General features: G+C 36.6%; 1 protein-coding gene across 1 annotated transcript; it reads left to right on the plus strand.

The window, feature by feature from the left end:
- Positions 1–6,627: 6,627 nt before the first annotated feature.
- Positions 6,628–7,041, plus strand: LOC136063660 (uncharacterized). Its single transcript, XM_065764350.1, has one exon. The coding sequence runs from the start codon at positions 6,628–6,630 to the stop codon at positions 7,039–7,041; it is 414 nt and encodes a 137-aa protein (XP_065620422.1).
- Positions 7,042–22,347: the final 15,306 nt, after the last annotated feature.

Genomic DNA, 22,347 nt, shown 5'->3' on the forward strand with positions numbered 1-22,347 from the left:
CAATCCCTTCATCAGTGATCAGATCATGCAAGAATAATGCTCGACCAAGATTCATATATCCGGTACTTGACAAAGGATAGTGGTTGCTACACACGATCATTGTGAGTAGTCTTAATAAGGGAGAAAGGGATGCCACACCGATTGACTTCCTATTGGAGGAGAATTCCAAATTGGCACCTAAAGCCTTTTTAAGAAACTCTTCATTTGGATTCAGCTCATCATATACCGACGACATGGGGAGTATTGGCCAGTTAATGTGTAGGATTTTCACCAAATAAACATGTGTTATTGAGAAACTCTTTCCTCTCACCTAACACTTTATCTCTTCTCTGTTAACAATGGCATTGACATAGAACTCTTTTACCATGTTCTCGCATGCATCCTCAAGAGTTGAGGGCAGAAAGTTCCAATCTTTCGTGGCAAACCAAATGGGAATATTTGTGTCACGAAGAGATGGCTGATTAATGGCCCTTTCAACCGGCAATGGAGCGTCTCAAAAATAGTTCATATAGGTCTGAAATGCAGCATAAGATCTGAACAAGTTAGGGTCATAAATTTTCGTTGAAAGACGTGTCCTTTTTGACGCGGTTCATCAACATCAATTATCGGCTCTTTCCCTTTGCTGCTGGCTCCTTTCACTGCCAAGCTTTTGAATGGAGACATTTGCACACATGACCACAGAATGTACAAGAAATATGTGCAAAAACACAAAACAGAACATAGAACTTGATTAGATTCAAGTTAGTTCAAAGAAAAGATAAAATAACCTAAAACAGAGTATAAATAACTCAAAACAGCGCACATAGACTCAAAATAACATGCTAAACAGATAAAACAAGTGACCATAGACACAATGCATGAATGAAGTGAGTGTAACAGTGTGTGCATATGCTGTGCCTGTGCTGGTGCATAAGAATGCATCATGAGATGCATGGGGTGTGCTTAGAGTGTGCCTAGTGTGTGCAACATGGGCAAAGTGTGTGACACACATAAACAGTGACCAAAACAAGTTAAATAAGGTCAAACAAGTGTAAACCTAGAGATTGGAATTCACTTGAATCCAATTTAGCACAAGAATGTCACTAGGACATTCTATCAAACATCTAACATGCAATAGTGCACAACAGTGATGTAAAATGCATGAACATAGAGAAAATATGCCTCAATACATGTTAAAACTGTCACAAGGGGCCAACACAGATGCACAAACACCAAATGGGACTCAGCCCAAACAAATATTTTGAAAAGAAAAATTCACAAAATAGAAACCCTACCCTTTTTCGAAAAATCCCCAATTTACAAAACCCTAAGTTAAAATCTGCAAAATTTAAAACAAAATGAAAGCAATGTTAAGGAAAACATACCTTGAAGTGATTTTGCAGAGATTTTCACTTGAAAATGATGGGGTTTTGATGAAAACTGATTTTGGGTTGAGAAGGGTTTGAAGAGGGCTAGGGTAAGGGAAATGTCTAAGTGTTTGAAAAACTGTCACATCTGCTACATAAAACTGAAAACACACGTTTTTTGCGGGTTAGGCAACAGTGACGCAGTCGCAAGACAGTCGCGAGAATGACCATTGATGCACAAAAAACTTCGCAAGAAGCTTTAAGTCGCGAGACAGTAGCGATAGCTTCTGTCTGAGTTTGCAAAAATCCATTTTTGGCCAAAGAGCATTGCGCGAGAAGCTATTGGTCGCGATATAGTCGCGATACAGTTGCGAGAGTTTCTATGTAAAGTGATGAAAAATTTATTTCCCTCAAGCTCATTTCGCGGGAAGCTCTAAGTCGTGAGCTTCTCGCGAAACACCCTCTAAACCAGTTTTTGAAGAAAAACACAAAAATGCATTTTGAACAAAAACAAAAAACACAAAAGTATAAAATCACTTTCAAAAACAAATAAAACACTCAAAAATCTTTTTGGGTTTGATCAACAAGTACTTGAGCATACACATCACATTTGGACATGTACAATCACACAAATAAGATCAGCATTCATTAATCAAAGTCTTGTGTGTTATGGGTGAGTATCAAGTGTGAAATAATCCTTAGACCATAGTGAAGCTTTAATGATCAATTCAATCAAGTCATACACAACTGGTACCTAATCAAGTAGTCTATCTCAATAATAGAAATGAACATATATGACCTCCCACAAATTGATTACACAACTTAGAAGCTTTTCATTTGGCTTCTGCATAAATCATGACATTTGATCCTTTTTGGATAATATATCTCTTTTTGAGATCGGTGCTTGAAATTTTTTATATTTCAACATTGAGAATAGCCTTTGGCTTTTTGAGCACCATACATTTCAATACAAAAAGTCGCTTTTCCATTTTTCCTAGTCAAATATTAGTATGTACGACAAACTTTTGCAGCTTAAAACCTCTTTTCATTTGGAGATTTATATTTGTTTAGTTTTTTTGCAAAAACATAAAAATAAATAACGTGGGAAGCGATATAGGCACAAGTTTATGCAAGTATCAAGACCATTAAGCCAATTGACCAATCATTTATGACGAGCTTGAAGATCTATTTACAACAATCATACATAGTTTTCAAGATATCTTCCACACAGATAAAAGTGCATACAAAATAAGCTAAGCTCGTAAATGCACTACACCATTAGTACGAAGGTACTAGGCCAAACTCACATGAGATACACGCAAAACAAGCGATCAAACTTTTTGAAGATTTTTCAACTTTTTATGGGTTTTTGAATTTTTTAAACACACTCAAAAATAGAACAAAAACAAAAACAAAGCAAAAGCTTGTAAAAGAAACATGCTAGACTCCAGAAGCAAATGATACAAAACAAAACAAGCATGTAAAGATGCATAAGCAAATGTCCCTAAACATCGAAAGTATTAATGCATGGACATGTTAAAATGCTTATGCATGAGTACCCATTTTCACTCACACGACGCATGCGTTTGAGGTGATATCTCTAAAGGATTAGGTACGAGAGTCAGGACTTTCAAATCGTCTAGTAAAGCTCTCCAAGCAAGTGGTGAAGGCACCGATCATTTTCATCACGTCCATCACGCCGAAATCACCATTTCGACCTCTTGATTGCTCACCAGTACAATTCCTTTTGTCATTCTTAGGGCTTTTTGACCTCTGAACACTTGCATTCTTTAATGCCTTCAGCTTATGGCAATTTGGTCTTATGTATCCTTGAAGTCCACAGAAATGACAGAAATGTTGAATTCTCGGACCTCTTTGCAAGTTTGGAGGTGATTTCCCTTGAACTTTAGGCTTGACCACAGTTTGATTGCAAGGCTTATTCAACACCCGTTGGTCAGCTATATTCTTCTTCTTTTCATCATTTATTTTCTCAAGATTAGGGGCAACTGCAACCGGCTCTCTGGCTTTCACAAATTTCACATCTTTGGTGACATTGGCTGATGAGCTACTCCCTCTGGTATATCCTCACCTGGAGTTGTCTGAGAAATGTTTTTGAGATGAAATAACATCATCTAGCTTCTTCGTGGATACCCTTTCTATTTTGGCATTTGCTTGCACTACCTTTAGCTCAAGAAATCTGATTTTTGAATAAGATTCAGTCAGCTCACCATTCAGCGTCTCTATCTCACACTTGGCCTCTTTATAACGCACTAGAAGACTTTTATAGTCCTCCTCTGCCTTTCTCATCTTATTTACGGCTGCCTTGGCCACCCTTGTATATTCTCCTAACTTTTCAAGTAGGGAATTGTAGTTTTCTTGAAGACTGGCTGTGTTTTCATCTTCTTCAGCATCAATTTCTTCAACAACTCCTATTAATTCTTCATCGCTATGATCCCCAAGCTCTTGTACTAGCAAGTTCAAGTCCTCTGAAGACTGATCATGGGTAATAGTCATAAAGGCGGAGTAGTTCCCTTCTCCATCACAACTCTCTTCAGACTCAGAATTTGAAGATTTCGAATCACTAAGCGTTATGCCATACGCCTTGCCCTTTCCTCTTAGATAGTTAGGACACTCCTTCTTGAGATTGTTAGAATTATTGCCCTTAAATCCTATTGTATGATGCTATATATGATATTAAGTGTGACATTATTTATGACTTAATATTGTGTCTAATAAAGTTGTTTTATTATTATCTAAAATAATGGTAACCTGAATATTCGGACATTATCATATAGTCCATGAGATGCATAGTATGTGATTTATGTGATTTAGTCACAGAAGATATAAGTCACAAGTTGTTTGTAAACTCAGAATTATAGTTCGTAGTTGGTGATGAAATTAGGCATTTTATCTACGAATACTATAACATATCAACTACGATGATTTGTCTTGATTATAGAAGTGGAGACTTCTAGTTGATGTGTTGATGTGTTTTAAGAGTTAAAACATATTGAACTGGATCGCTATGAGATTTATTATTCTCCTAAGGTTTGTCAAATGAATAATAAATCTCACGACTTATATTTGCATGAACTCTTAATCCTGAGAGAATAATGGACTTGATCATGAAGTGTAAGTTGTTTTGATATATCAGGAATGAGATCTAAAGTAACGGTCAAAACCTCAGTATGTTGGGCAGCCACATTTAGTGTTGATGGAACATATATTCTTAAGATGGAATTCATAGTCTCTTAACGGAGATATAAAATATTCCCTTGAGATAAGTTTAATGGGTTTGTTATTCAGAGAGTTAGGCTTAACTACTTTGGTAAGAAATTACTAAAGTGTATATTTATGAAATTGGATTTCATAAATATATGATGAATAACTTAAAATGATTAAACCGGATACTCAAGGATTAAGATGTAGTAATCTACAAAGTGGCAGTCCACATTTATGACTTTGTATCACTACGAATATTTTATGAAGTGGTTTGCATGTATAATAAAGTCTTGGGATATAATTTATAGATAAGGCCTAGAGTGCAACTATATTTATATAGTGGTATTAAATATAGTTAATGATAACTTTAGACTTGTCTAGAGTTGACAGAAAAGCCCAAGGCCCATTGGAGCTAGTGTCTTATTGGTCCCTTTTGGTCCCACTCCAAGCCACACACTTAAGCCCAATTGGAAAGGCCCAAAAGGCCAGCCCAATTAGATAATTGGTTAGATACAAAAGGAAAAACGTACAGAATTCCCGAGGGTGAAAAAACATCATTGTAGAATGGTGAGTATGTGAGTGTGAGTCACTTTTTAATTCTACTTTTGTAACTGATTGAGAGTCCACACTTCTTGGGCGATAGTAGAATTGGAGTGAAGATTAAAAGTATTCCCAAGTATTTCGATCGTTGTTTTGAAATTGATCGCTTAAAGGTACGCTCTCTTATACTTGAATTCTGAAATTTACATAGTGCATGTTATAGATTGAGAATGAAGTAGATCCGTTAATTTTCCGCTGCGTACATGCTTATTTCCTTCAATTGGAATTAGAGCAGTCTTCAATTTCCAATTTGTTTAACATGTTTTGTGAGTTTTAGAATTAGAGATGATAGTTTCATATTGTTAGAAGATTATGTTTTAATTTTCTGCATGTTGTTGAAACAATGATTTGATGAAAACTGAAATTGATGTTTTGATTTTGTTTAAATTTAAATTTAAGTATGTTAAATTGAGTCTTAAGGCTATAGCATCAATAGAATTCAGTTTTGACATCAATCTCTGTCTGTAATGTTCATATGTTGAACGTTTATTCTTGAAAAATGAAGAAAACTGCCTTAGAAAATTTCTAGAAATTTGAGTTTCGTGATTTTCAATCGATCGAAAATCACTTTCGATCGATCGAGTGAAACAGTGATCAGACTTTTTAAATAGATTGATTTTCGATTATTAGTTGATTGATCGAATTTATTTTTTCGATCAATCGAGAGGCAATCGAGTATCAATCGAACAAATCAGGAGGTCAAGTTCGAATTTTTTAATTTTTTCGATCAATCGAGGGGCACATTCGATCGATCAAAAGAAAGAAAATCAAAAATTTTTCTAAGTGTTTTCACATGTAAAAGTACTAAGACTATGTATAATTAGATTATGCATGTTTTGTAATTAAAAACATTTTCTTTAAAACATCTAGTGGGAGAGAGATACAAGGGTTTGATCTCACAGCTTTCATTGTAGGTTCATAGTAGTGTGAGATATATACTTTTTCTTTGCTTCAAGCTTAGCATTCCATGCGGAGACTATTTATTTCATAGTCCTACAAGATTGAATTTCTTGGTTTATAGTGGTATGATCAAACACCTTGTCTTATCCTCGAGCTTTGCATTCCATGCGGAGGGTGTTTTGTATCATAGTACTACAAAATAAGCCTGTTAAGGGGATAAAATGTGGCTACACATGATTCTAGACAATGGTATACACTAGACTAAATATTATAGTGTCCTCTATGCTGAGTTCTTACTATCATTATTTAGAGGCCAAATGTATAACGGCATATTATTAGTGTTTGATAAGAGTTATCATGATAGCACTAATAATGAGAATAGTTCTCAATCAATCATAGTATTTTATATTCACTCTATGTTGAGGGATATTAAATATGGGATTGGGTTGTCGTTGCATATATTATATTATGGTTTTATTAAGGTTCTATACTATATGTTTATATGGTAAATTGATAATGTCTAGTTTACTTATTATATTCATGTTTTTCATATTTGAACATGGCATCTTTTAGCCCACTTGTTACTGCTGAAGAGCATAAGTATGTTCTTACTAAACCATGTCCTATCTTTCCTTCATTAGATGCTCCTCTTAGGGAAAAACAGCGATATGATTGTTGGCAGAAATCTAATGAGATGGCTAAGTGCTACATCCTAGCATCTATTTCAAATGTTCTACAGCATCAAATGCAGGATGTAGAACTAGCTTCAGACATTATGCTAAGTCTGAAGGAGATATTTGGTGAGCAAGGTCATTCTGCAAGGCAAGAAACTATGAGGCAAATTTATTATACCAAAATGGCTGAAGGAAGTTTAGTAAGGGAGCATTGTCTTACAATGATTTCTAATCTGAATACGTTGGAGGTTTTAGGTGCCGATATTGATGGAGAATCCCAAGTGGATATGATACTCTAGTCACTACCGGAATCATTCAAGGAATTCAGACTTAATTACAATATGAACAAAAAGGTTTATACATTGTCTGAATTGATGAATGAATTAGTAGCGGTAGAAGGCATCCTTGGTACTTCCAATGTTAAAGCCAATGTTGGTGAAGCTTCTACTTCTCAACCTAAGTCGAAAGGCAAGGGTAAGAAGAAGAAGAAGAAGGACTTCACCAAGCAAGAGGGTAAACAAATTACCTTAGGAGTTGCTGACAAAGGAAAGAAGCTCAAAGGAAGATGTTTCCATTATGGTGAGAAAGGACACTGGAAGAGAAATTGTACAATATTCAAGGCTACTAAGAATAAAGGTATGAATAATACGTTCCTTCTAGAAATATGTTTGGTACAGAATCCCATGGATTCCTGGTGTGTGGATTCAGGTTGTACTAATCATATCTGTAATTCCTTGCAGGGGTTCCAAGAGACCAGAAAGCTTAAAGAAGGGGAGTTGTTTCTTACTTTGACTAATGGGAGCAGGATTCCGGTTGTAGCTGTTGGAGTGTTTAATTTATGCTTTGAGTCAAGAGTTTTAGTATTGGAAGACTGTCTATATGTACCTAATGTTCATAGGAATTTAATTTCTACTACTTACTTAGGTAAACATGGATATTGTGTTATCGTTAAAGACAATGTTGTAATAAAGAAGGGTAAATTGTTTATCTGTTCTAGCAATATTGTGGATGGTCTTTATATTTTAACTCCTAATAAGCATGAATTATATAATTCTAAATTAGATAATAACTCACATGTGAAATTATTAAAGAGAAAGTTTCCTTCTACTAGTGATGCATATCTTTGGCACTTGCGTTTGGGTCATATTAATTCAAATAGGATTCAAAGACTGATCAAAGATGGACTCTTAGAGCCTATGAACTTTGATGAATTTTCAGTTTGTGAATCTTGTTTGGAAGGTAAAATGACCAAACGACCTTCTAATGCAAAAGGTAGAAGAGCACAAGATTTGCTAGAGCTAATACATTCAGATGTATGTGGTCCTATGTCAATCTAGGCAAGACGTGGCTATGAGTATTTCATCACATTCATTGATGATTACTCTAGATTTGGTTATGTGTACCTAATGAAACGGAAGTCCGAAACCTTTGAAAAGTTCAAAGAGTTTAGGGCTGAAGTTGAGAATCAATTAGGCAAACACATAAAGGCCATTCGATCTGATCGAGGTGGTGAATACCTTCTTGGGGATTTTAAGGATTACTTAACTAAAAATGGGATTGTATCCCAATTGACTACACCTGGAACTCAACAAAATGGTGTAGTGGAAAGAAGGAATAGGACTCTTTTAGATATGGTTAGGTCCATGATGAGTTATTCAACTCTACCTATTTCTTTTTGGGGATATGCCTTAAACACTGCAATGTATCTTTTGAATTTAGTACATTCGAAGTCTGTTCCTAAAACACCTGTGGAATTATGGAATGGGCATAAGCCTAGTATGAGACATCTCCATATTTGGGGTTGTCCAGCACATGTGTTAAAAGAAAAGTCTGACAAGTTACAGTCTAGAACAAAAGTGATTTTCTTTGTAGGGTATCCAAAAGGAACTATTGGAGGTTTATTCTACAGTCATAAAGATAATAAAGTGTTTGTTAGCATAAATGCCAAATTCTTGGAAAATGACTATATGAATAATTTTACTCCTAGAAGTAGAGTTGTATTATCTGAAATGAATGAACTTGTAAATGAACAACCAATGGATGAAACTAGGAATGATGTGGCTGTATTAGATACACCACAAGATACTACTCATGACATGTCTAGTACACAAGTACCTCGTCGTAGTGGGAGAATTGTTCGGCCTCCTATAAGATTCATAGGTTTGGGAGAAACTTATGAAGCTATCTCTGAAGAGGCTAAATCGGATCCCTACACTTATGAAGAGGCAATGAGTGATATAGATGCACATCATTGGGTCCAAGCTATGAAATCTGAATTAGATTCCATGTATTCCAATTAAGTTTGAGATCTTGTAGAGGCGCCTAATGGCATTAAACCTGTTGGTTGAAAATGGGTTTACAAGAGGAAAAGAGGGATAGATGGAAATGTTGAAACCTTTAAAGTAAGACTAGTGGCAAAAGGGTATACATAAAAAGAAGGTATTGATTATGATGAAACCTCTTCTCCAGTAGCAATGCTTAAATCTATAAGAATTCTCTTATCCATTTCTACTCATTTTGATTATGAGATTTGGCAAATGGATGTCAAGACTGCATTTCTTAATAGCAATCTTGAAGAGGAAATCTATATGATGCAACTGAAAGGTTTCATAGCTAAGAACCAAGAGCATATGGTATGCAAGTCGAAAAGGTTCATTTATGGACTTAAGCAAGCATCTAGGTCATGGAACATCAGATTTGATCAAGCAATCAAGTCATTTGGTTTTGAGCAAAATCTTGATGAACCATGTGTGTATAAAAGACATCGAGATAAAGTAGTAATGTTCCTAGTGCTTTATGTTGATGATATTCTACTCATTGGAAATAATGTAGGGGTAATGTCATCGGTAAAGGTTTGGTTGTCAAGCCAATTTGATATGAAGGACTTGGGTGAGGCTAACTTTATTCTAGGGATCAAGCTTTGGCGAGATCGCAAGAATAAGATATTAGGCTAATCACAAGCTGGATATATAGATAAGGTTCTAGAATAGTTTAGCATGCAAAACTCCAAGAAAGGATTACTTCCTTTCAGACATAGAGTTCCTTTGTCTGATGACCAAAGGCCTAAGACTCAAGAGGAAGAAGATTTGATGAGACAAGTTCCTTATACTTCTGCAGTGGAAAGTCTTATGTATGCCATGCTTTGTACTAGACCAGATATCTGCCATTCAGTAGGCATGGTTAGCCGATATCAATCAAATTCAGGACCAAAATATTGGCAAGCTGTAAAGCATATTCTCAAGTATCTATGGAGAACGAGAGATTATATGCTTGTTTATCGAAGTGAGGATTTGATACCTACTGGCTATACAGATTCAGACTTTCAATTGGATCTAGATTTCAGAAAATCCACATTAGGATGTGTTTTCACCTTGGGAGGTGGAGCCATAAGTTGGCGGAGTATTAAGTAGTCTTGTATTGCAGACTCCACCATGGAGGCAGAATATGTTGCTGCTTGTGAGGCAGCAAAGGAAGTTGTATGGCTTAAGAAATTCCTTTCTGACCTTGGTGTAATGAGAATGGAGCAAGTTCCAATCACATTGTTTTGTGACAACAGTGGAGCAGTTGCACAATCTAAAGATCCAAGGAATCATAAGAAAGGAAAACACATGTAGAGGAAGTACCATATCATTCGAGATATTATTGCTCGTGGAGATGTGGTGGTAGCAAAGATTGAAAGTGCAAATAATCTAGCACATTTGGAGTCACATTTGGAAGGAATGAGAGTTAGATTAGTACACAATAGTCTTTAGGACAAGTGGGAGATTGTTAGGATTAGTGCCCTTAAATCCTATTGTATGATGCTATGTATGATATTAAGTATGACATTATGTATGACTTAATATTGTGTTTAATAAAGTTGTTTTGTTATTATCTGAAATAATGGTAACATGAATATTCGGACATTATCACATAGTCCATGAGATGCATAGTATGTGATTTATGTGATTTAGTCACAGAAGATATAAGTCACAAGTTCTTTGTAAACTCAGAATTATAGTTTTAGTCGGTGATGAAATTGGGCATTTCATTTGCTAAGACTATAACATATCAACTACGATGATTTGTCTTGATCATGGAAGTGGAGACTTCTAGTTGATGTGTTGATGTGTTTTAAGAGTTAAGACATATTGAACTGGACCGCTGTGAGATTTATTATTCTCTTAAGGACTGTCAAGTGAATAATAAATCTCACGACTTATATTTGCATGAACTCTTAATCCTGAGAGAATAATGGACTTGATCATGAAGTGTAGGTTGCTTTGATATATCAGGAGTGAGATCTAAAGTAACGGTCAAAACCTCAGTATGTTGGGCAGCCACATTTAGTGTTGATGGAACATATATTCTCAAGATGGAATTCATAGTTTCTTAACGGAGATATAAAATATTCCCTTGAGATAAGTTTGATGGGTTTGTTATTCAGAGAGTTAGGCCTAACCACTTTGGTAAGAAATTACTAAATTATATATTTATGAAATTGGATTTCATAAAATATATGATGAATGACTTAAAAGGATCAAACCGGGTACTCAAAGATTAAGATGTAGTAATCTAAAAAGTGGTAGTCCACATTTATGACTTTGTATTACTACGAATATTTTATGAAGTGGTTTGCATGTACAATAAAGTCTTGGGATATAATTTATAGATAAGGCCTAAAGTGCAGCTATATTTATATAGTGGTATTAAATATAGTTAATGGTAACTTTGGACTTGTCAAGAGTTGATAGAAAAGCCCAAGGCCCATTGGAGCTAGTGTCTTATTGGTCCCTTTTGGTTCCACTCCAAGCCACACACTTAAACCCAATTGGAAAGGCCCAAAAGGCCAGCCCAATTATATAATTGGTTAGATACAAAAGGAAAAACGTACAGAATTCCCAGGGGTGAAAAAACATCATTGTAGAATGGTGAGTATGTGAGTGTGAGTCACTCTTTAATTCTCCTTTTGTAACTGATTGAGAGTCCACACTTCTTGGGCGATAGTGGAATTGGAGTGAAGATTAAAAGTATTCTCAAGTACTTCGATCTTTGTTTTGAAATTGATTGCTTCAAGGTACGCTCTCTTATACTTGAATTCTAAAATTTACATAGTGCATGTCATAGATTGAGAATGAAGTAGATCCGTTAATTTTCCGCTGCGTACATGCTTATTTCCTTCAGAGATGTCCATAGCCATTCCATTCATAACACACAATGCCTTAAGGAGACTGGGAATTCTTTTCATCTTTCTTCTTAAACTCCTTCCTATCACCTTTGGAGGATGAGAACTTCCATCTGCTGAATGGTTTCCCACTGTTCTTCATCTTTAGAAATTCTTGAAAGTTATTTGCAAGGAATGCTACATCCTTTTCCACTCCATCTTCTTCGGAGGAATCATCCATTCTTTCAGTGATGGTTTTAAGAGCAAGAGATTTACTTGTCTTATGAGAAGGCAGTCCAAGTTCATACATTTGAAGAGACCTAATGAGCTCTTGGATCTTAATTTCATCCAAATCTTTACTTTCCTCTATAGCTGTCACTTTCGCTCAGAAGCTATCTGGTAGGGACCTCAAAATTTTTCTCACCACCTTAGCATCCTCAATCTTCTCACCAAGATTGAGCTTCGTAATCACAATTTCGTTGAGCTTTCCATAAAAAGAATCAAAGGACTCATCATCTACCATCTTAAGCTATTCAAATTTGGTGGTAAGCATCTGAAGCTTTATATCCTTCAATTTCTTTGTTTCTTCATAAGTGGTCTCCAATATCTCCCAAGCTTCCTTGGCTACTGTCATGTGAGAGATCCTGTGAAACTCGTCTGAAGACACACCACAAAATATAGCATTCAAAGCTTTACTGTTAGCATTAGCTGCCGCAAGAGCTGCTTTATCCCAAGTGGATTTTGTTGGAAATAAGTATGTACGCAGCGGAAAATTAACGGATCTACTTCATTCGCAATAGATAACATGTACTATGTAAGTTTCAGAATTTAAGAACAAGAAAGCGTACCTTGGTGTAGTGAAATTCAAAAACCGAAGATCAGAACTTCTTGGGAAGACTTTTAATTTTCACTCCAATTTCACTTAATACCCAAGATGTGTGGTCTCTCAATCAGTTTCCAAGGAGAGAATAATGAGTGTCCAACACTCACATACACTATTTCATTTCTTGTGAGAACTCTCATGAAAAGACTTAATGAAAAGTCTCATGAAAAAGCCTTAATGAAAATTCTGTATGTTACTCTCCTTATATACAACTGATTATCTAATTGGGCTAGCCTTTTGGGCCATTCCAATTGGGATCTAGTATGTGGCTTGGAGTGGGACCAACAAGACTCTAGCTCCAATAGGCCTTGGGCTTTTCTGTCAACTCTTGACAAGTTCAAAGTTACCATTAACTATATTTAATACTACTATATAAATATAGTTGCACTCTAGGCCTTATCTATAAATTATATCCCAAGACTTTATTATATATGCAACTCCTTCATTAAAATATTCGTAGTAATACAAAGTCAAGAATGTTGACTGCCACTTTGTAGATTACTACATCTTAATCCTTGAGTACCCAGTTTAATCCTTTATGTTATTCAATATATATTTATGAAATCCAATTCTATAAATATATACTTTAGTAATTTCTTACTAAAGTGGTTGGGCCCAACACTCTGAATAACCAAACCCATTAAACTTATTTCAAAGGAATATTTTATATCTCCGTTAAGAGATTATGAATTTTATCTTGAGAATATATGTTCCATCAACACTAAATGTGGTTGCCCAACATACTGTGGTTTTGACCATTACTAATAGATCTCACTCCTGATATATCAAAGCAACCTACATCTCATGATTATGTCCATTATTCTCTCAGGATTTAGAGTTGATGTAAATAGAAGTCGTGAGATTTATTATTCATTTGACAGTCACTAGGAGAATAATAAATCTCACAGTGATTCAGTTCAATATGTCTTAACTCTTAAAACATATCAACATATCAACTAGAAGTCTCTACTTCCATGATCAAGACAAATCATCTTAGTTGATATGTTATAGTCTTTGTAGATAAAATGCCCAATTTCATTATTGACTACGAACTAAAATTCTGAGTTTACAAAGAACTTGTGATTTACATCTTCTGTGACTTTTCACATAAATTACATACTATGCATCTCATGGACTAAGATAATGTCCCATTAGTTCATAAATAGATAGTCTCATATAATTAAACAACTTAATTATTCATGACATGTAAACCAATTGGATTTTAGGGCATAAACCCCAACAGATTTAGCGGCCTTCGGCCTAATCCAGCCTATTTCAATCGCATCCCAAACAGTATCATCAATGGAACACAAGAATGCCCTCATTTGGACTTTCCAAAAAGCATAATTACTACCATCAAAATATGGTGGAACATTTAAAGATTGAGACCGATCCATCTCAAACGGGGTCAAGGATCACACTCAGGTAGTTACACCATAGTGAGTGTACCCACTCTAATGCCAATTGAAAGCTTGAAAATGTGTTGAAAACACAGGAGCTGTTAAGACCCCTAATTAAAAGTTACGGCTCGATTGATTTTACACTAACTTAATACTAAGTGTGGAATAGTGTAAAAGCGAGCAGACAAACAAACAAGTTACCCTAATCCATAAACTAAGCAACACAGCAGTAAAATGGAATGTAAAAGAGTAGGGAAGAAAGATGCAAACACAAGATAACACGCCGATGTGTTATCGAAGAGGAAACTGAAGAACTTAGCGAAAAACCTCTCCACCGCCCTCCAAGCGGTAATCGATCCACTAGACAATTAGTTGGGATACATGGGTTAGCAAGAGACCCTTCAAACCTAATCTACCCGATGTACCTAAACCCTCCAAGCTCCTACTCTAATAAGGCTTCTCAGAACCGTGTCTTGTCTAGCTCTCCGGATCACGCAACAAGCTCCATGTTGCATTTGCCATCCTTGGCTTCTTCCAATGCTTCCCCGCAGTGCCAAAACTTCACTTGAGAATTTGAAAGGGTGTGGTAAGTGTTTGGGCTATCAACCTCTCAATGGTATGAAAATCGAGAGGTAGGAGTTAAGGAAATTCCCAAAACAAATGTGTAGAGGATTGTGGGTATAACAATCTCTAACTCTCAGGGTGTTTGGCTAGGGTTTTCTCTCAGAAGCTTTCCTTAACATTTGTGGGTAATGTGGGTATAAATAGTGTAGGCACAGATTGTGTGTATCTGACTAGACAGGCTGGTAGAATAGAATATCTCGCGGGTGTCTCGCAGGAAGGCCTTACCTTTGAGATACTCGTGAGACATAGCTGTTTCCATCTGGCCTGACTCTTTGCATTCCAGCATGTGCAAGGCACATGTGTTACTTCGCTGGATGCTAAGTCGCGAGCTACCCGCAAGAACTCTTCAGTCTTCAATTGATTGAGTCTTCACACTACTCTCTCTATCACACAACCCTTACAATGAAATCCTACAATAAATACAGGTTACAAAAGATTGAATAAAATTACAATCAAATTTGGCACGAAATATAAACCAACAAAAACACATAGTTGTAAATAACAACTTTACAATCTCCCCCTTTGGCTATTCCGTGACAAAACCCCTAATCTAGAAGCTATGAAGCACTTGCACGTATATACCTGTTACCTGAAACACTTACACGTAAACAAAACTTTCATTAAGCTTATGACAAGTTGAACACAAGGTACGTATATGAGCAAGTAAAGTGCGATCAAGTTTGTAAACATGAGCAAGCAGTCATTGAAGAATGACTACAATGAAACATTTAGCAAGTAAATGCTCATCCGAACACGCAATGTAATTAAGAACAATCCAAAGGATCAATTGCATGTCCAACACTCAACCAATACAAAATACACGAAGTATTTGCATCTAGGATACAAGATCCTACTAGGGCACAAGAGTAAGGTACTTAAGACATATTAGCAATATCTTAAAAGTACAAAAAAAATGCTACAAAGCATAGAGATTAATCACAAATACTGAAAATAAACTGAAATTAAAACAGAGTATCAAAGCTTTAAACAAAAGCAGTAATAGTAAAAACTGTAAACAAAAAAAAAAAAAAAACAACTTCTAGCTTCTCCTTCCCCTATCACTACACTCCCCCTATCAATGACACCATCTCCCCGTTTTTGTCATGGAATAGCTAGTCTCCATTTTTTTCTAGCTTCTTTTGAATTTCATCCATCTGAGTTTGGAGAGATGTGAACTTTGTATCAAAATGAATGTGCAGGGAGTGCATGATAGTAGCTAGCCCAAATATCTTAGTATTAATCTCATAAAGTGCAGCCATGATGTTGTCTAACTGTTCATCATAGGCATGGGGGTAAAGCTTAAGCTCCTCGGAGTTGCATGACTTTCTTGCTTGACATTCTTCTTGGTGTGACTCATACTTGCATGAAGAGTACGAATGGTAATTGGACTTAGCCTTGGGTATGGGCACTCATATTCCGAAGGATGCACACCTTTGAGCTTCAAAATCCTTGAAATGAGGCGATAGAAAGGAATGCAATTCCTTGAAGCAGTTCGGTCAACCGTTTTTGCCAAGATGTGGAAAATATGAGAGCACACATCAATCTCTTCATCAGTGATTAGATCATGCAAGAATAATGCTCGACCAAGACTCATATATCCGGTGCTTGACAAAGGATAGAGGTTGCTACACATGATCATTGTGAGTAGTCTTAATAAGGGAGAAAGGGATGCCACACTGATTGACTTCCTATTGGAGGAGAATTCCAAATTAGCTCCTAAAACCTTTTTAAGAAACTCTTCATCTGGATTCAGCTCATCATATACCAACGGTATGGGAGTATTGGCCGGTTAATGTGTAGGATTTTTGCCAAATAAACAGGTGTTATTGAGAAACTCTTTTCTCTCACCCAACACTTTATCTCTTCTCCGTTAACAATGGCATTGACATAGAACTCTTTTACCATGTTCTCGTATGCATCCTCAAGAGTTGAGAGCAGAAAGTTCCAATCTTTCATGGCAAACCATATGGGAATATTTGTGTCACGAAGAGATGGCTGATTAACGGCCCTTTCAACCAGCAGTAGAGCATCTCAAAAATAGTTCCTATAGGTCTGAAATGTAGCATAAGATCTGAACAAGTCAGGGTCATAAATTTTCGTTGAAAAACGTGTCCTTTTTGACACGGTTCATCAACATCAATTATTGGCTCTTTCCCTTTGTTGCTGCCTCCTTTCACTGCTGAGCTTTTGAATGGAGACATCTGCATATATGACCACAGAACATACAAGAAATCGTGTAAAAACACAAAACAGAACACATAACTTGATTAGATTCAAGTTAGTTCAAGGAAAAGATAAAATAACCTAAAACAAAGTATAAATAACTCAAAACAGTCCACATAGACTCAAAATAACATGCTAAACAAATAAAACAAGTGGCCATAGACACAATGCATGAATGAAGTGAGTGTAACAGTGTGTGCATATGCTGTGCCTGTGCTGGTGCATAAGAATGCAGCATGAGATGCATGGGGTGTGCTTAGAGTGTGCCTAATGTGTGCAACATGGGCAAAGTGTGTGACACATATAAACAGTGATCAAAACAAGTTAAATAAGGTCAAACAAGTGTAAACCCAGAGATTGGAATTCACTTGAATCCAATTTAGCACAAGAATGTCACTAGGACATTCTGTCAATCATCTAACATGCAATAGTGCGCAACAGTGATGTAAAATGCATGAACATAGAGAAAATATGCCTTAATACACATTAAAACTGCCACAAGGGGCCAACATAGATGCACAAACACCAAATGGGACTCAGCCCAAACAAATATTTTGAAAAAAAAAAAATTCACAAAATAGGAACCTTACCCTTTTTTGAAAAATCCCCAATTTACAAAACCCTAAGTTAAAATCTGCAAAATTTAAAAAAAAATGAAAGCAATGTTAAGAAAAACATACCTTGAAGTGATTTTGTAGAGATTTTCACTTGAAAAAGATGGGGTTTTGATGAAAACTGATTTTGGGTTGAGAAGGGTTCGAAGAGGGTCAGGGCGAGGGAAATGTCTAAGTGTTTGAAAAACTGTCACATCTGCTACATAAAACTAAAAACACGTGTTTTTTGCAGGTTAGGCAGTAGCGACGCAGTCGCTAGACAGTCGCGAGAATGACCATTGATGCAAAAAAACTTTCGCAAGAAGCTTTAAGTCGCAAGATAGTAGCGATACAGTCGCGATAGCTTCTATCTGAGTTTGGAAAAATCTAGTTTTGGCCAAACAGCATTTCGCGAAAAGCTATTGGTCACGATACAGTCGCGAGAGTTTCTGTGTAAAGTGATGAAAAATTTATTTCCCTCAAGCTCATTTCGCGGGAAGCTCTAAGTCGCGAACTTCTCGCGAAACACCATCTAAACCAGTTTTTGAAGAAAAACACAAAAATACATTTTGAACAAAAACAAAAAAAATGAAAGTATAAATCACTTTCAAAAACAAATAAAACACTCAAAAATCTTTTTGGGTTTGATCAACAAGTACTTGAGCATACACATCACATTTGGATATGTACAATCATACAAATAAGATAAGCATTCATTAATCAAAGTCTTGTGTGTTGTGGGTGAGTATCAAGTGTGAAATAGTCCTTAGACCAAAGTAAAGCTTCAATGATCAATTCAATCAAGTCATAAACAACTGGTACCTAATCAAGTAGTCTATCTCAATAATAGAAATGAACATATATGACCTCCCACAAATTGATTACACAACTTAGAAGCTTTTCATTTGGCTTCTGCATAAATCATGACATTTGATCCTTTTTGGATAATACATCTCTTTTTGAGATCGGTGCTTGAAATTTTTGATATTTCAACATTGAGAATTAGCCTTTGGCTTTTTGAGCACCATGCATTTCAATACAAAAAGTCGCTTTCCCTTTTTCCTAGTCAAATACTAGTACGTACGACAGGCTTTTGCAGCTCAAATTCTCTTTTCATTTGGAGATTTACATTTCTTGAGCTCTTTTGCAAGAACATAAAAATAAATAACGAGGGAAGAGATATAGGCACAAGTCTATGCAAGTATCAAGACCATCAAGCCAATTAAACAATCATTTATGACAAGCTTGAGGATCTATTTACAACAATCACACATAGTTTTCAAGATATCTTCCACACAGATAAAAGTGCATACAAAACAAGCTAAGCTTGTAAATGTACTACACCATTAGTATGAAGGTACTAGTCGAAACTCACATGAGATACACATAAAACAAGCGATCAAACTTTTTGAAAATTTTTCAACTTTTTATGGATTTTTTAATTTTTTGAACACACTCAAAAATAGAACAAAAACAAAAACAAAGCAAAAGCTTGTAAAAGAAACATGCTAGACACCAGAAGCAAATGATACAAAACAAAACAAGCATGTAAAGATGCATAAGCAAATGTCCCTAAACATTGGAAGTATTAATGCATGGACATGTTAAAATGCTTATGCATGAGTACCCATTTTCACCCACACGGCGCATGCGTTGGGGTGATATCACTAAAGGATTGGGTACGAGAGTCAAGACTTTCAAACCGTCTAGTAAAGCTCTCCAAGCAAGTGGTGAAGGCACCGATCATTTTCATCACGTCCATCACGCCGAAATCACCATTTTGACCTCTTGATTGCTCACCAGCCCAAATCCTTTTGTCATTTTTAGGGCTTTTTGACCTCTGAACATTTGCATTCTTTAATGCCTTCAGCTTATGGCAATTTGGACTTATGTGTCCTTGAAGTCCATAGAAATGACAGAAATGTTGAATTATCAGACCTCTTTGCAAGTTTGGAGGTGATTTCCCTTGAACTTTAGGCTTGACCACAGTTTGATTGTGAGGCTTACTCAACACTCGTTGGTTCGCTATATTCTTCTTCTTTTCATCCTTTATTTCATGATTAGGGGCAACTACAACCGGCTCTCTGGCTTTCACAAATTTCACATCTTTGGTGACATTGGCCGATGAGCTACTCCCTCTGGTATATCCCAACCCGGACTTGTCTGAGAAATGTTTTTGAGATGAAATAACATCATCTAGCTTCTTCGTGGATACCCTCTCTATCTTGGCATTTGCTTGCACTACCTCTAGCTCAAGAAATCTGATTTTTGAATAAGCTTCAGTCAGCTCACCATTCAGCGTCTCTATCTCACACTTGGCCTCTTTATAATGCACTAGAAGACATTTATAGTCCTCCTTTGACTTTTTCGTCTTCTTTATGGCCGCCTTGGCTGCCCTTGTATATTCTCCTAACTTTTCAAGTAGGGAATTGTAGTTTTCTTGAAGACTGGCTGTGTTTTCATCTTCTTCAGCATCAGTTTCTTCAACAACTCCTATTGATTCTTCATTACTATGATCCCCAAGCTCTTGTACCAGCAAGTTCAAGTCCTCCGAAGACTCATCATGGGTAATAGTCATAAAGACGGAGCAGTTCCCTTCTCCATCACAGCTCTCTTCAGAATCAGAATTTGAAGATTTCGAATCACTAAGCGTTGTGGCATTCGCCTTGCCCTTTCCTCTTAGATAGTTGGGACACTCCTTCTTGAGATATCCATGGCCATTGCATTCATAACACACAATACCTTGAGGAGACTGGGAATCCTTTCCATCTTTCTTCTTAAACTCCTTCCTATCACCTTTGGAGGATGAGAACTTCCCTTTGCTGAATGGTTTCCCACTGTTCTTCATCTTCAGAAATTTCCGGAAGTTCTTTGCAGGGAATGCTACATCCTTTTCCACTCCATCTTCTTCGGAGGAATCATCCATTCTTCCGGTGATGATTTTAAGAGCAAGAGATTTACTTGTCTTATGAGAAGGCAGTCCAAGTTCATAGGTTTGAAGAGACCTAATGAGCACTTGGATCTTAATTTCATCCAAATCTTTACTTTCCTCTATAGCTGTGACTTTTGCTCAGAAGCTTTCTAGTAGAGACCTCAAAATTTTTCTCACCACCTTAGCATCCTCAATCTTCTCACCAAGATTGAGCTTCGCAATCACAATTTTGTTGAGCTTTCCATAAAAAGAATCAAAGGACTCATCATCTCCCATCTTAAGCTCTTCGAATTTGGTGGTAAGCATCTGAAGCTTTGTGTTCTTCAATTTATTTGTTCCTTCATAAGTGGTCTCCAATATCTCCCAAGCTTCCTTGGCTACTGTCATGTGAGAAATCCTGTGAAAATTGTCTAGAGACACACCACAAAATATAGCATTGAAAGCTTTACTGTTAGCGTTAGCTGCTGCAAGAGCTGCTTCATCCCAAGTGGATTTAGTGGCCTTCGACCTAATCCAGCCTATTTCAACCGCTTCCCAAATAGTAACATTAATGGAACACAAGAATGCCCTCATTCGGACTTTCCAAAAAGCATAATTACTACCATCAAAATATGGTGGAACATTTAAAGATTGAGACCGATCCATCTCAAACGGGGTCAAGGATCACACTCAAGTAGTTACACCACAGCGAGTGTACCCACTCTGATACCAATTGAAAGCTCGAAAATGTGTTGAAAACACAATAGCTGTTAAGACCCCCAATTAAAAGTTATGTCTCGATTGATTTTACACTAACTTAATACTAAATGCGGAATAGTGTAAAAGCGAGCGGACAAACAAACAAGCTACTCTAATCCATAAACTAAGCAACACATTAGTAAAATGGAATGTAAAAGAGTAGTGAAGAAAGATTCAAACACAAGATAACACGCCGATGTGTTATCAAAGAGGAAACTGAAGAACTCGGTGAAAAACCTCTTCACTACCCTCCAAGTGGTAATCAATCCACTAGACAATCAGTTGGGATACATGGGTTAGCAAGAGACCCTCCAAGCCTAATCTACCCAATGTACCTAAGCCCTCCAAGCTCCTACTCCAACAAGGCTTCTCGGAACCGTGTCTTGTCTAGCTTTCTAGATCTCGCAACAAGCTCCATGTTGCATCTGCCATCCTTGGCTTCTTCCAATGCTTCCCAGCAGTACCAAAACTTCACTTGACACTCTAAAAGGGTGTGGTAAGTGTTTGGGCTATCAACCTCTCAATGGTATGGAAATGGAGAGGCCGGAGTTGAGGAAATTCCCAAAAAAAATGTGTAAAGGATTGTGGGTATAACAATCTCTAACTCTCAAGGTGTTTGGCTATGTTTTTCTCTCAGAAACACTCCTCAACATTTGTGGGTAATGTGGGTATAAATAGTGTAGGCACAGAAAGTGTGTATCTGACAAGACAGGCTAGTAGAATAGAATGTCTCGCGGGTGTCTCGCAGGAAGGCCTTACTCGCGAGATACTTGCGAGACACAACTGTCTCCATCTGGCCTGACTCTTCGCATTCTAGCATGTGCAAGGCACATGTGTTATTTTGCGGGATGCTAAGTCGCGAGCTACCCGTGAAAACTCTTCAATCTTCAATTGCTTGAGTCTTCACACTACTCTCTCTGTCACACAACCCTTACAATGAAATCCCACAATAAATACAATGTACAAAAGATTGAATAAAACTACAATCAAATTTGGCACGGAATATAAGCCAACAAAAACATATAGTTGTAAATAACAACTTTACATAGTTAACAAGCCAAATTATTAC

Source organism: Quercus suber, unplaced genomic scaffold (assembly GCF_002906115.3).
Source record: "Quercus suber isolate HL8 unplaced genomic scaffold, Cork oak 2.0 scaffold_553, whole genome shotgun sequence".
Taxonomy (NCBI): Eukaryota; Viridiplantae; Streptophyta; class Magnoliopsida; order Fagales; family Fagaceae; genus Quercus; species Quercus suber.